Raw genomic sequence first — 11,953 nt, 5'->3', positions numbered from 1 at the left:
ATGATACATGTTTATTATGGCCTGTTTATAGCTGTTCACATCACAGTATATTTAATTATGTATTTATTTATGATATATTTTTGACATATTGACAAAGCAGAGGGGAATACATTCTCTTTTCACTATTACTTATCATTTAGTCATTTGAACTAGTCATTCACAAGTCATTCTCTACTAATTCGGAACCACTTAAGAATTTCTCATTTAAAACACATACTGAATGTGTGTTTAAGAATGTTTTGTTATTTGTTTTGTTTATGGCGTCTTTTGTAACTACTATAGATGTAAATATCGCGAGTTTTTAGTGAGTAGCTGTCGGCCAATCAGCGCCATCACCAATAAACGCTAGCCCAATGAGACGCCACTTTACTGTCACGTGGTTGTCAAGGAGGGAAAACTTCCGCTGCTGTTCGCGGGCTGACGGACAGCGGGGATAGAAAGAGTGTTCATCATGGACGTGGAGATGGCGGAGGCTGAAATTGAGAGGAAACCGTCAGAAAGCGAACATAAGGTGGACAGTGAAGCCGGAGAGACCTCCACCAGAAGCTCCGGTGGTACATACGAGCTGCCCTGGGTGGAGAAGTACCGTCCTCTGAAGCTGAACGAGATCGTGGGGAACGAGGAGACCGTGAGCCGGCTGGAGGTGTTCGCCAGAGAGGGAAACGTCCCCAACATCATCATCGCAGGTGAGCGTGGACAAACACGAGGGGAGAAAGGACCGGAAATTATTGTTAATGTTTTTTTCTTCTTCGGACAGCTGCTAGGCTGTAGATTAAAGTGGTTTGCCTTGACACCACAGAGTATCTGCATAATTACCGTATGGAGCTGCGGCAGGTCCTGGTCTCCAAACATTCAACAGTCAAAAGTAAAGAAATTGTTCAGTTAATCCGTCACTGTCCGCTAGTCCCAAACACTGTCCACTGTCACCTTCTAATTGGTCTGCGTTTATACAGCGGCTTTTGTCCAAAGCGGAGTCCGGGCTCGAAGCTCCGCCTGCTGTCACAAAATTACTCTCAGAAATCCCTTGAACGATGAACGACTGTCTGTTCGTGGACTAATCAGTAAATCATTACGTTACTGTACGTGAAGACTGGTACCAGCTCTGATTATTAGCACATCCTGGACAGTCGCTGACTGTAAAATCGTTGTTGCCAACATGCAACCTTGCAGTGGACCGGATCAGGTCAACTCTCGTGTATCAGCTGAGGTTTAACAGTCTGAAAAAGAATCGCATGTGACACGTGTGTGTGATCCAGGTCCTCCAGGGACAGGAAAGACCACCAGCATCTTGTGTTTGGCACGCGCTCTGCTGGGAGCGTCCATGAAAGACGCTGTGCTGGAGCTCAATGCTTCGAACGACAGGTGAGACTCCGACCGGAAATAACGTGATGGATGTTGTGAGAGTGGACGGTGAATGTTGCTGTTGTGTCTGCAGGGGAATCGATGTGGTGAGGAACAAGATCAAGATGTTTGCTCAGCAGAAAGTCACACTGCCCAAAGGACGACACAAGATCATCATCCTGGACGAAGCCGACAGGTGAGACAATCCACGAATCACCAGGGAGCTTCACTATCAAACTGCATCACTTTGTCTTTAACATTACAGAATTCTCCATCAGCCTGGCTGTTGGAGATAAATCTGACAGGCCACCAAAAAGATAAGACGGAAAAGTTCTGTTACACAAAAATTAATTTGAATTTGTCTAATTTTGGTTTCTTATTTCTCGTGAAAACCTTTTCAGACTGCTAAAGTCGGAAAAGGCACCTATCATCACTGCGAAGCCTTCATTTACTGACAAACTCTAATCTAGACTGTACATTTACTTCCACACTGACGTCTTAAAGGCCTAATAGACTCAGACAGACGGACGCGTACACGGACAGACGTGGACACCACTGACTCATACTGGTTGGGTTTATACTTTCTGGAGTTCTGTTGGAGGACGCGTCCCACACATGCCCAGACGCTTGACTGAGCGTAGTGCGCTCACATGGACTCCGCATGCACGCCCTGATGACCTCGATGTAGACCCTTGTGCGTTCACGGATGCTGAAAGTATAATTTAATCTGATGAAGCGCATCATTCAATTTGAAATTTGGGGTGATGACATCATAAAACATGATAACGGACATTCAAAGCTTCACTCGAAAACCTCAGCAGAAGCTTTGGCTGTTAAAAATGACACCCACTACAGCCTGAACTGAATCACATGACAGCAGACAGTCATGTGGACACAATAACTGTGACCTCAGAGGCATAAAGAAGATCCATACTTCATGAAATGTGTTTTTGAATGTCTGATATGAAGTCGGATCAGTTCTTCCAAATGAAGTTTGTCTTCATTTATTCCAAGTCCAGGCTGAGTTGTAGTTTCTGTTCAGCTCCTATGGGGACACTAAATGGGGACACCTATGGGGACACTAAAGGTTTTCCATTGTAAAGATCTGGTCTGGAAGCTGTTAATATGGAACGTCTCCGTCCTTCCTCCTCCTTCCAGCATGACGGACGGAGCTCAGCAAGCGTTGAGAAGGATCATGGAGATCTACTCAAAGACGACGCGTTTCGCTCTCGCCTGCAACGCCTCGGATAAGATCATCGAGCCGATCCAGTCTCGCTGCGCGGTGCTGCGTTACTCCAAACTGACGGATGGACAGATCCTGGCCCGGCTGCAGGAGGTGGTGGAGAAGGAGCGTCTGTCGGTGTCTGACGACGGGCTGGAGGCGGTCATCTTCACTGCGCAGGGAGACATGAGACAGGTGTCAGGAGTCAGGAGTCCAGCACTTGGCTCAAAAGATGCACGGTCACTTTTTGCTGACTTCTGTTTTTGTGTGTCCAGGCACTGAACAACCTGCAGTCCACCAACTCTGGCTTTGGCTACATCAACAGCGAGAATGTGTTCAAAGTGTGTGACGAGCCTCACCCGCTGCTGGTGAAAAGCATGCTGGGACACTGCGTGGACGGGAACATCGACGAGGCCTACAAGGTGGTGGAGCAGCTGTGGGCGCTGGGCTACTCGCCCGAGGACATCATCGGGAACATCTTCAGGGTCTGCAAGACTTACCAGATGGCCGAGTACCTCAAACTGGAGTTCATCAAGGTGAGGCGGAGCCCCGCCCCCTGACACAGAGCTGACATTAAAGGTGCAGGATGTAGTGACATCTAGTGGCAAGCCCTTAAATCCTCCACACTGGACTGAAACCCATTCATCGACGAGCCACAGAAAATGAATTGGCGACACTTTACAGTTTAGTTTCTTGAAGTCACTGAAATTTAAGTTCCAGTTTCAGGGTCTCAGTGGGCGTTAGACATGGTGGTGGGACAGAGTCGGTCTGCCCGTCTCCTCCCGCGTCCTGACCCTACTTCTGTTCAGACACGCACACCACCGACACTGTTTCCAGTCTTCATCTTTGGCTGTCTAAACCGATGTCGTGTTGTGGTTCTGTCCTCCAGGAAATCGGCTACACTCACATGAGGGTGGCTGAAGGCGTCGGCTCCCTGCTGCAGATGGCCGGGCTGCTGGGTCGACTCTGCAGCAAGACGGCGCCCCCTGCTGCCAGCTGAACCCAGAACCCAGTCACCGGCTCTGCTGAGGTGTGCTACGGTGAAGCGTCCTACTGTGGACTGCTGGTGATCCAAAGCTGTGATCGCATCACATCTGACAGATTGTGTCCGGCTGTGGAAACAAAGTTATGTACCAGGACAATAAGTCGCCTTTTAACTTGTTGTTTTTTGTTGTTACCTTTTCTTTTGTGTTGATGTACTGATTTAAGTGACACATTAAGACAAACTTCCCAGCAAGACTCACAGATGGACGGACACAGATGGCTGGGGATTAAAAATACTTGAACTAGAATTACCAGCCAATGTTTGTTCTTTATATAGAACCTACGCAGCAACAAATGTACTTAATGACTACATTTCTGACCTTACTGTTATAATGTGTTGTCCATAAATGGAATGTGCTAAAAAGCAGCAACCAAAATAAAAGTAATAAGAAATTATGTCTTTAACATTCAGTATTATCTGTGAGAAGGACCAAAAAAAGCAACTTGAAGGGGTCACTTTGAGCTACAGGAACCTGATGAGCCTGTTGGTCCTGCTGACTTTACTTAAGTACACGATGTGGACTCTTCTGTAACACAGCAGAACATTTGAGTCAAAACACCGTTTTGGTTAACCAGATTTATTTCATTACAAACGTTGTTTACAGGAAAAGTCAGGAACAACAAACCTCAGAGTAACAGAACAGCTACCAATGCTTCAGTACAAATCTCAAAATAGTTGTAATAAAATACCAAGGAACAGTAACGGATTACAGTGAGTATATAAAGAACAAGTAAATATCTGACTGCAGTTACAGCATCCAGAAAAACTTCTAACAAGCATGAAGGCTGCTAACCGAACAGCAGGTTTCATTCCCTCTGTGAGCTTTCCTGCAGTCCCCCAGCAGGGGGCAGCACCACACCAGAGAGCACAACTTGTAGACATCATTGCAGACAAAAACAGCTAAACTGCAGTTTATCAATTCAGAGTCGCAGCACCACGATGAAGCGCACCAGAATGCAAACTAATCAATAATCAACATCAAAAACAATTTATATCCTAGTTTAGTTTGGAATTTTCCACATGCACTCTTGATTTGGGAACTTGATCCTATTCTACACCCAATCAAAGGAGCCGGTGGACGCGTGTGGTTTTTCTTCCTGTCTCCGAGGTGTCGACAAGCAGGTTCACGTCTGAACAACAACTCAGTCACAGTCCAGAATCAGGAACAGCAGCAGTCAGCGGGTCACCTCAGGATCCCCATCAAAGGGGCCGGAGGAGAAAGCAACAACTTTACCCTCAAATTATCAGCTCTTAAATCCACTAGAGTCTGGAAAACCAGCAAGAAGCTGCCAGCCTCTCATTCACATGAAGTTCACGTCAAAGTGGATTTTTTTAACTTGTCATCCACTGAGACCTCAGTGATGTCTGAGTGAGACAAACACTGAACAAAGTCACACAGCTTGTGCATCTCATGTTTCAACGTTACAAGTCACAGAACTGAGCTTTCGTTTTTCTCAAAAACACCAAGAAAAGACGTTCTAACATCTGGAGAAGAAAATATCAGGTCTGCTGAACAATAAGCATTAGAAGTTTTGGTGCATCTTGTGCTGAGCTCCACGGCTTCTCGGGGACACGTCTTATCAGGAGGACAAGCTGTGGTGGGGAACAGTCCGACGAAGGGACGGCAGAAGAGGAACGTTCTCATGATGTACCGTCTACGCTTTGTTTCACTGTTCTGAACCCTGGAGTTTGGTTACAAGTCAGAAGCCTGCAGGTGAGTTCTGATGGATGTTTTCATTGCTTTCCTGTATTCTCAGGCTTCCAGACAGGAAGCAGCAGGACTGGTAATGAAAACTGTTTCTGGGCCACCGAACATTCATTTATCTTTCAATACTGCCTAAACGTCACTGGAGATCTACGACAAGGAAAACCGCTGACCTTCATATAAACCAACAGCACCATCAAGTCATCACTAAACAATAAAGATCACCATAAGACTGTGATAACAAAACGAGGAGAAGTAAAGACATGGTCTGACCAAAACTGTCCACTGCAGAAGCACAACACAACTCTACGTAAATATGAACGAGCTGAGTCCAGCTACAGAGTCACCAGGGCAACCGCGTGGCTTGGACCAACAGGAGAGTAGAGCCAACATGGCTGCCGCAGACAGCAGTCACCTCTAAAGACATCTAAGGGCAGTGACGGCAGTCAGCTCTACTGGGACGTAAGACGTGACCCGTTTCAGCTCTCTGGGAGCAACATGTACAACTAAATCGTAGAACCGCCAGGCGGCGGCGTGGAGGACAGTCCCACGTCGTTTGAGGAGAGTCAGAGAGGAAACGGGAAGTCCTATGCAGTCATCTTGATGCTGTGTGCTGCTGTGTGCTCGGGGCTGCCGGCGCCCTCAGGCAGTGTGTTGGCGGCACTGCGGCTCCGGGCGCCGTCTGTGGAGCCGACGCTGGAGGCAGAGTGAGTCCTGGAGCGAACCAGCCGGGTCATGCCAGCTGTGGGCACTGGAGGGGGGCAACAGAGACGTGCTGGTTAACGTTTGTGGGGCTCACTGACAGACCTCATTGTCGCATTCAAATCTGATGGTGGCGAGTCTGAGGATCCGTTCACACCCAAATGTTTTCTGCTCAGTGTGAAAAGCAACAAAGCTGTGACAAAACACATTTTTCAAAAGTTTAACCACAACTGACAGAAGAGAAAGCAGCAAACAGATTTGACTTCAGGTCTGTTCCACTGTCCACCCTTTGGAGGACCTTTCATATCACAGGAGGCAGCAGATGGACTGGAACAGCTAAGCTACAGAGGCAACAAGAAATTCATTAAGGAACAGTACACCCAAAAACGCTGACAGGAAGTGAACTTTCTCAGTCCACAAAACATTTCTGCAGCTTCACAGTAAAACAGCATCGCAGCTTCCTGCTGAACCACTGAACAAACTGTTTCAGAATGAAAAACTTCACTGACCCCTTGAATTTCCTTCTGGATCAATGAAATATCCATCTATCTGTCCATCTATCTATCTGTCTGTCTATCTGTCTATCTATCTGTCTGTCTATCTGTCTGTCTATCTATCTGTCTATCTATCTATCTGTCTGTCTATCTATCTGTCTGTCTGTCTATCTATCTGTCTGTCTGTCTGTCTATCTGTCTATCTGTCTATCTGTCTATCTATCTATCTATCTATCTGTCCATCAGCACGGGGGTCAGCAGATCATGATTGAATTTTCATTTGTGGTTGAGTTTCCGTGACATCATGAGATTAAGGATTCAAAAGCCACACATTATCTGATTGTGAATATATGACGCGTTTCTGGTCGCCGCCTGGCCACAAAAGGCCACAAACACATGATGTCTTCCGTTGCTACTTTCAGCTCATGTTATTATGGGATGCGAGCGTGGACAGAGGTGAGCAGCAGCCTGTGGGTCTGCAGTGTGAACGGAGCTCAGGTGTGCTGATGTGGGGAAAAAACTGATCAGCTGATCAACAGCATGCAGTGAGAGAGACACAGACAGACAGACAGACAGACAGACAGACACACACACACACACACACACACACCAGGGTGCAGAGTAACCAAAGAAACAAAGATGGACATGGAGGAGAGGAGGGTTTAAGAGCCTGGCTGAGATCCTGATACCTGATTGGCTGCTCAGGTGGTTTAATGCAACATGAGGGACTGAAGGAAACAAAGACAAAGAGGGAGGCAGAAAGGAAGGAGGACGGGTTGACACATAAGTGTATTATTAACAAGAGGCAGACTGTGAAAGCACACACACACACACACACACACACTCCACTGATTCTTTTTTCTTTACTTGAAGCTATTAAATGCGCACTTTGAACTCTTCGGTTTAGCTTGTGAGCGGTCGTTAACCTGATGAGGAACGTGCTGCAGTCGGAATCTAATCTGTGAAAGAGTTTGTCCACGCTTTGAGCCTTCGCGCGGGTCCCACTGAGCGTGGCAGCAGCTGGAAGTCACGATGAAGCTGAGGGGAGCCGCACATCCTGCTCATCGCTCATCAGCGTGACACATTTCATTAATCCTTTCGGAAAATATCTGTTAGAAACAAAAAACACTCGAGGTTTCGTAAGACTAACCTAAAGTAACAACACAGCGATGGCTGAAAAGTCACCACAGCGGAAACTAAAACGCGCTTTTGTCACACAAAATGAACTCAGGTTGGTTTGCACATGAAAGAGCAGGAACACGAAAGACCGCAAATTCAACCAAATTCAGCTGTGAGTGAAAAGACAACCAGACGAAACAAACAAAATAGCATCATATGTGCTTTATTAACATGAACACAGGATTTGTGTGCAGGTTGGAACAATGAGTGTGTGTGTGTGTGTGTGTGTGAAGATACTCACTGTAGCCCATCCCCTGGACAAAATACTTGAAGGCCTCTGCTAGTTTTCCAGGCTGCACGGAGGAAAAAGAAAACTCAGTGTGACTGACTCACTGCACGTTTTCAGTTTTCATTCTTTATTATTAAAACTGGAGGTGACCAACACTGAAGATGTCTTTGCTTTCCTAATCCACCTGTGAAGCCTCCCGAGACCCTACAGCCTCAACTCCGTGTGAAAACAACAGGGACGCTGCCCGACGGCTAAACAGGAAGTCCGCTGCTGGACTGGCCTCAAGTAAGAAAACACTCAGAGCAGTCAAACCTCACTGTGCTCAGTAAGAACTCGTGTCCATTATGAGAGCCACGTGAACGCGTTCATCGTACATCTCGGTAACCTCAGACACACGTCGGCGTAAATGACGCAGTCTAAATGCGTCCTGAACTTAAAGCCACCGACAGGCTGCACAGACGGGCTGAGCTGCACAAGTGGCTCCTCAGTAACAATAAGAATCGGTTTAACTGCTGTCTCGTATTTCTGGTGGAGACTAGCGAGATGAGCAACCTTTAAACGACTGGTCAGCTGATTAAAAGAGTCCCTCGTTACTGTACATCTGTGTCCTTCCCTACAGTCTGTCCCGTGTCTCCTTGATGAGGGACAGCGACACAAACAAAGCCTGCGATGCACCTGATCCGTCAGACGCAAACTGCCGAAGCTTCTTATCAACGTCACCTGAACTCTGGAGAACATTTCACACCTGGAATGTTTTCTCGGCCGATGCACAGCGGCCAGTGCCTGCAGGTGCGGCGTTGTCCTTTAACATGAGACGGCAAGAGACTCACACTCACCTGCACCACCTGAGGAAGTCCTCCACAGTCTGCCATCTGCAGGAGAGACAAAGAATAACCCAACACCTGGTGAGAACAAGTAACTGAAACTGATTTTCAGATTTAAGGTTGGCCCACAATGCAAATTTAAAGCACAACAAACTACAGAATGTCAGTCAGGACTGGACTGACTTCAGGATGAGGTCTGACTGGACCGGTTTGGGAGGGGCGGCTCAGTCACTGTTCATTTACTGGCTCAACCCACAGTGACTGGTCTGAATAGAACAGGGACACCGGGCTTCAGCTCCAGATCAGCACCAAACAGGAAATGATAAGGACATTCCATCACCAAACAACTGCGAGACAGACAGACTGACAGACAGGTACGAAGGGACGGACGTCATGGAGAGACAGAGAGGTACCTTGAGCAGGGTGGTCTTGGTAGGGTTCAGTCTGGAGTTACACTCCACCTGTGGGACAGACACACGCGATGTATTAACAATGTCATATCACACACTGGCCGTCATGGAAACGGGGCAGACACTCACCACAACATCAACAGCAGGTGACGTGTCTCCAACCACGAGCAGGGCAGGACACCTGACACACACACACACACACACACACACACACAGTCAGGTGTTAACAGGACGTGTCAATGCATTAGACTGTTAGAGAAATGAAAGTAAGAACAAATGATACCTGAGTGTGGTGACTGTGTTCTCGTTCAGACCAGGGACCGGTCGCTCCATCTGCAACTCAGTACGACTAAAACACACACACACACACACACACACACACACACACACTCTTAAATGCCGATGCAGACTCAGAAGTGAAGGATGCAGACTGCTTTTCATTTTTCTCTGTTGCAGAAGTCTGCTCGCAGTAACAGTATCAGTACACGATGAGGTAATCTTGGTAAAGTACTGCACTATGACAGGTAGCCACCTGAGTTCCTACCTGTCATAGCTGTAGTAGAACATGGACAAGTTGTCCTGCGGTATGTCCTGAGAGATGTGGAGTCTGTACGTCTGGACGATCTCCTTATTCTCTGTCAGCTCGTCCTGCACACACATGGAGCACACATGAAGCTGCGCTTCCAGTAAACGAGGCTGCCTGTCCGTCTTTCTGTTTTCCTTCCTGTCTATCTGTCTGCCCATCTGTCTGCCTGTCTGTCTGTCTTCTTGTGTGTCTGCCTGTCTGTCTTCCTGTCTGTTTGCCTGCCCGTCTGTCTGTCTTCTTGTTTGTCTGCCTGTCTCTCTGTTTTCCTTCCTGTCTGTCTGTCTTCCTGTCTCTCTATCTTTCTGTTTTCCTTTCTGTCTGTCTGTATGCCTGCCCGTCTGTCTGCCTACCTGTCTTCCTGCCTGCTTGTCTGTCTTCTTGTGTGTTTGCCTGTCCGTCTGTCTGTCTTCCTGTGTGTCTGTCTTTCTGCCTGCCTGTCTGTCTTCCTGCCTGCCTGTGTGTCTGTCTGTCTTCCTGTGTGTCTGTCTGTCTCTGTTTTCCTTCCTGTCTGTCTGCCTGCTCATCTCTCTGTCTTCCTGTGTGTCTGCCTGTCTGTCTGTCTTCCTGTGTGTCTGTCCTCACAGTGCTGAAGTGGTGTCCCATGATCACGTCCACCAGGTTGCTCGTCCAGACGCTCAGCTGCAGGAAACACAAACATCACATTCAGTATTTTGCTGCACGTTTCATGGATTGGATACTGACGGACAACAGACGCAGACGGATGACAGACGCAGATGGACGACAGACGCAGATGGATGACAGACGACAGACGCAGACGGACGACAGACAACAGACGCAGACGGAGGACAGACGCAGACTCAGACGGACGACAGACGACAGACGCAGACGGACGACAGATGCAGACGGACGACAGACGAAGATGGACGACAGACGCAGACGGACGACAGATGCAGACGGACGACAGACGCAGATGGACGACAGACGCAGACGGAGGACAGACGCAGACGGACAACAGACGCAGACTCAGACGGACGACAGACGACAGACGCAGACGGACAACAGACGCAAACTCAGACGGACGACAGACAACAGACGCAGACGCAGACAGACGACAGACGCAGACAGACGACAGACGCAGACAGACGACAGACGCAGACGGACAACAGACGCAGACTCAGATGGACGACAGACGACAGATGGACGACAGACGACAGACGACAGACGCAGACAGACGACAGACGCAGACGGACGACAGATGCAGACGGACAACAGACGCAGACTCAGACGGACGACAGACGCAGATGGACAACAGACGCAGACTCAGACGGACGACGGACGCAGACAGACGACAGACGCAGACAGACGACAGACGCAGACGGACAACAGACGCAGACTCAGATGGACGACAGACGACAGATGGACGACAGACGCAGTGGACCTTCTAGTTATTATGTCAGATGGTCAGTAAAGAACCTTCTTGCTCTGATTCATTTCACAATATTGTGATCATCAACAAATACATTTGTGTGTGTGTGAGAGAGACGCACACACACACACACACACACACACACCTTGGATGCAGCCCAGTCCATCCAGCCTTTAGCACAGGGGTCGATGTTGATCAGAACCAAACCCTCCACCAGACTGGGTTCATTCAGCTGAAACACAACAGCAAGCTTCATCATCATCACCAGCAGCCTCTGCAGAATTCAAACAACCAATCAGACGTGGTCCTTCCTGTCATGTGACCCTGAGCTCAGTGAGCTTCACTTTAACTCGTCACTTCAGTGGATGTACTCACAGCCAGTTTGGTGAGGATGTAGGCTCCAGCTCCGACGCCAACACCGATCACACTCTTCACCCTGACGACAACAACACACACACACACACACACACGCACACACACACACGCACGCAGGCACACCAGGCTGAAATAACCAACCGCTACACGAAGCAGCCATCATGCAGTGCAAAGCAGACAGCAGACTTACTGAAGCTGTGTGAATACAGACGGCAGCATCTCAGCCAGCTCATCCATGGTGGGATACTGGTACCTACACACACACACACACACACACACGACACACACGTGGAGTGTGAGAGTCTTGACCTGGGAGGAAACGCATAACCTCATGGAGCTCTTTGTTCTACTGAGCAACCGCACTGAAAGTCATTTTTGTTTGTTGATTGTCCCGTCACTCGCTGAGGTTTTAACCTTATTTTTACCCAGCAGGTACTTCATGAGGACAGCTCAG

At 48.2% G+C, this 11,953-nt stretch overlaps 2 protein-coding genes across 6 annotated transcripts in view; one reads left to right on the top strand and one right to left on the bottom strand.

Moving 5' to 3' along the window:
• The first annotated feature begins 371 nt into the window (after positions 1-371).
• rfc2 (replication factor C (activator 1) 2) lies at positions 372-4,003 on the top strand. The gene is made up of 6 exons (XM_046397709.1): positions 372-686; positions 1,257-1,362; positions 1,436-1,537; positions 2,500-2,758; positions 2,839-3,099; positions 3,453-4,003. Exons 1-6 carry the CDS (start codon positions 452-454, stop codon positions 3,561-3,563), a joined length of 1,074 nt encoding a protein of 357 aa, XP_046253665.1. The 5' UTR covers positions 372-451; the 3' UTR covers positions 3,564-4,003.
• Positions 4,004-4,530: 527 nt separating this feature from the next.
• The window catches only part of LOC124063743 (protein NDRG3-like), a 12,119-nt gene continuing 4,696 nt past the window's right edge, over positions 4,531-11,953 (bottom strand). For 3 of the 5 annotated variants that reach the window (XM_046397704.1, XM_046397705.1, XM_046397706.1), the window contains exons 6-16: positions 11,690-11,752; positions 11,500-11,560; positions 11,270-11,398; positions 10,320-10,376; positions 9,696-9,799; positions 9,435-9,500; positions 9,281-9,332; positions 9,155-9,202; positions 8,754-8,789; positions 7,930-7,981; positions 4,531-6,064 (exon numbers count right to left, since the gene is read on the bottom strand). In XM_046397704.1, the coding sequence (XP_046253660.1) occupies positions 5,901-6,064; positions 7,930-7,981; positions 8,754-8,789; positions 9,155-9,202; positions 9,281-9,332; positions 9,435-9,500; positions 9,696-9,799; positions 10,320-10,376; positions 11,270-11,398; positions 11,500-11,560; positions 11,690-11,752 (832 nt within the window). In that variant the 3' untranslated portion in view covers positions 4,531-5,900. Of the gene's footprint in view, positions 6,065-7,106; positions 7,619-7,929; positions 7,982-8,753; positions 8,790-9,154; positions 9,203-9,280; positions 9,333-9,434; positions 9,501-9,695; positions 9,800-10,319; positions 10,377-11,269; positions 11,399-11,499; positions 11,561-11,689; positions 11,753-11,953 lie in introns of those variants that run through there. The other 2 variants (XM_046397707.1, XM_046397708.1) reach the window with 2 other exon arrangements.

The sequence above is a fragment of the Scatophagus argus genome, chromosome 8, assembly GCF_020382885.2.
Source record: "Scatophagus argus isolate fScaArg1 chromosome 8, fScaArg1.pri, whole genome shotgun sequence".
Lineage (NCBI taxonomy): Eukaryota > Metazoa > Chordata > Actinopteri > Scatophagidae > Scatophagus > Scatophagus argus.
The sequence above is the reverse complement of the archived record's forward strand: the minus strand, read 5'-3'. Positions and strand labels throughout refer to the sequence as shown.

What these genes read in the sequence shown, in the direction of transcription:
- rfc2 (XM_046397709.1), top strand. Translation starts at nt 452, where the DNA reads ATGGACGTGGAGATGGCGGAGGCTGAAATTGAGAGGAAACCGTCAGAA. An exon ending in CCCCAACATCATCATCGCAG is followed by an intron (nt 687 to 1,256) that starts GTGAGCGTGGAC and finishes TGTGTGATCCAG; the next exon opens with GTCCTCCAGGGACAGGAAAG. An exon ending in CGCAGGGAGACATGAGACAG is followed by an intron (nt 2,759 to 2,838) that starts GTGTCAGGAGTC and finishes TTGTGTGTCCAG; the next exon opens with GCACTGAACAACCTGCAGTC.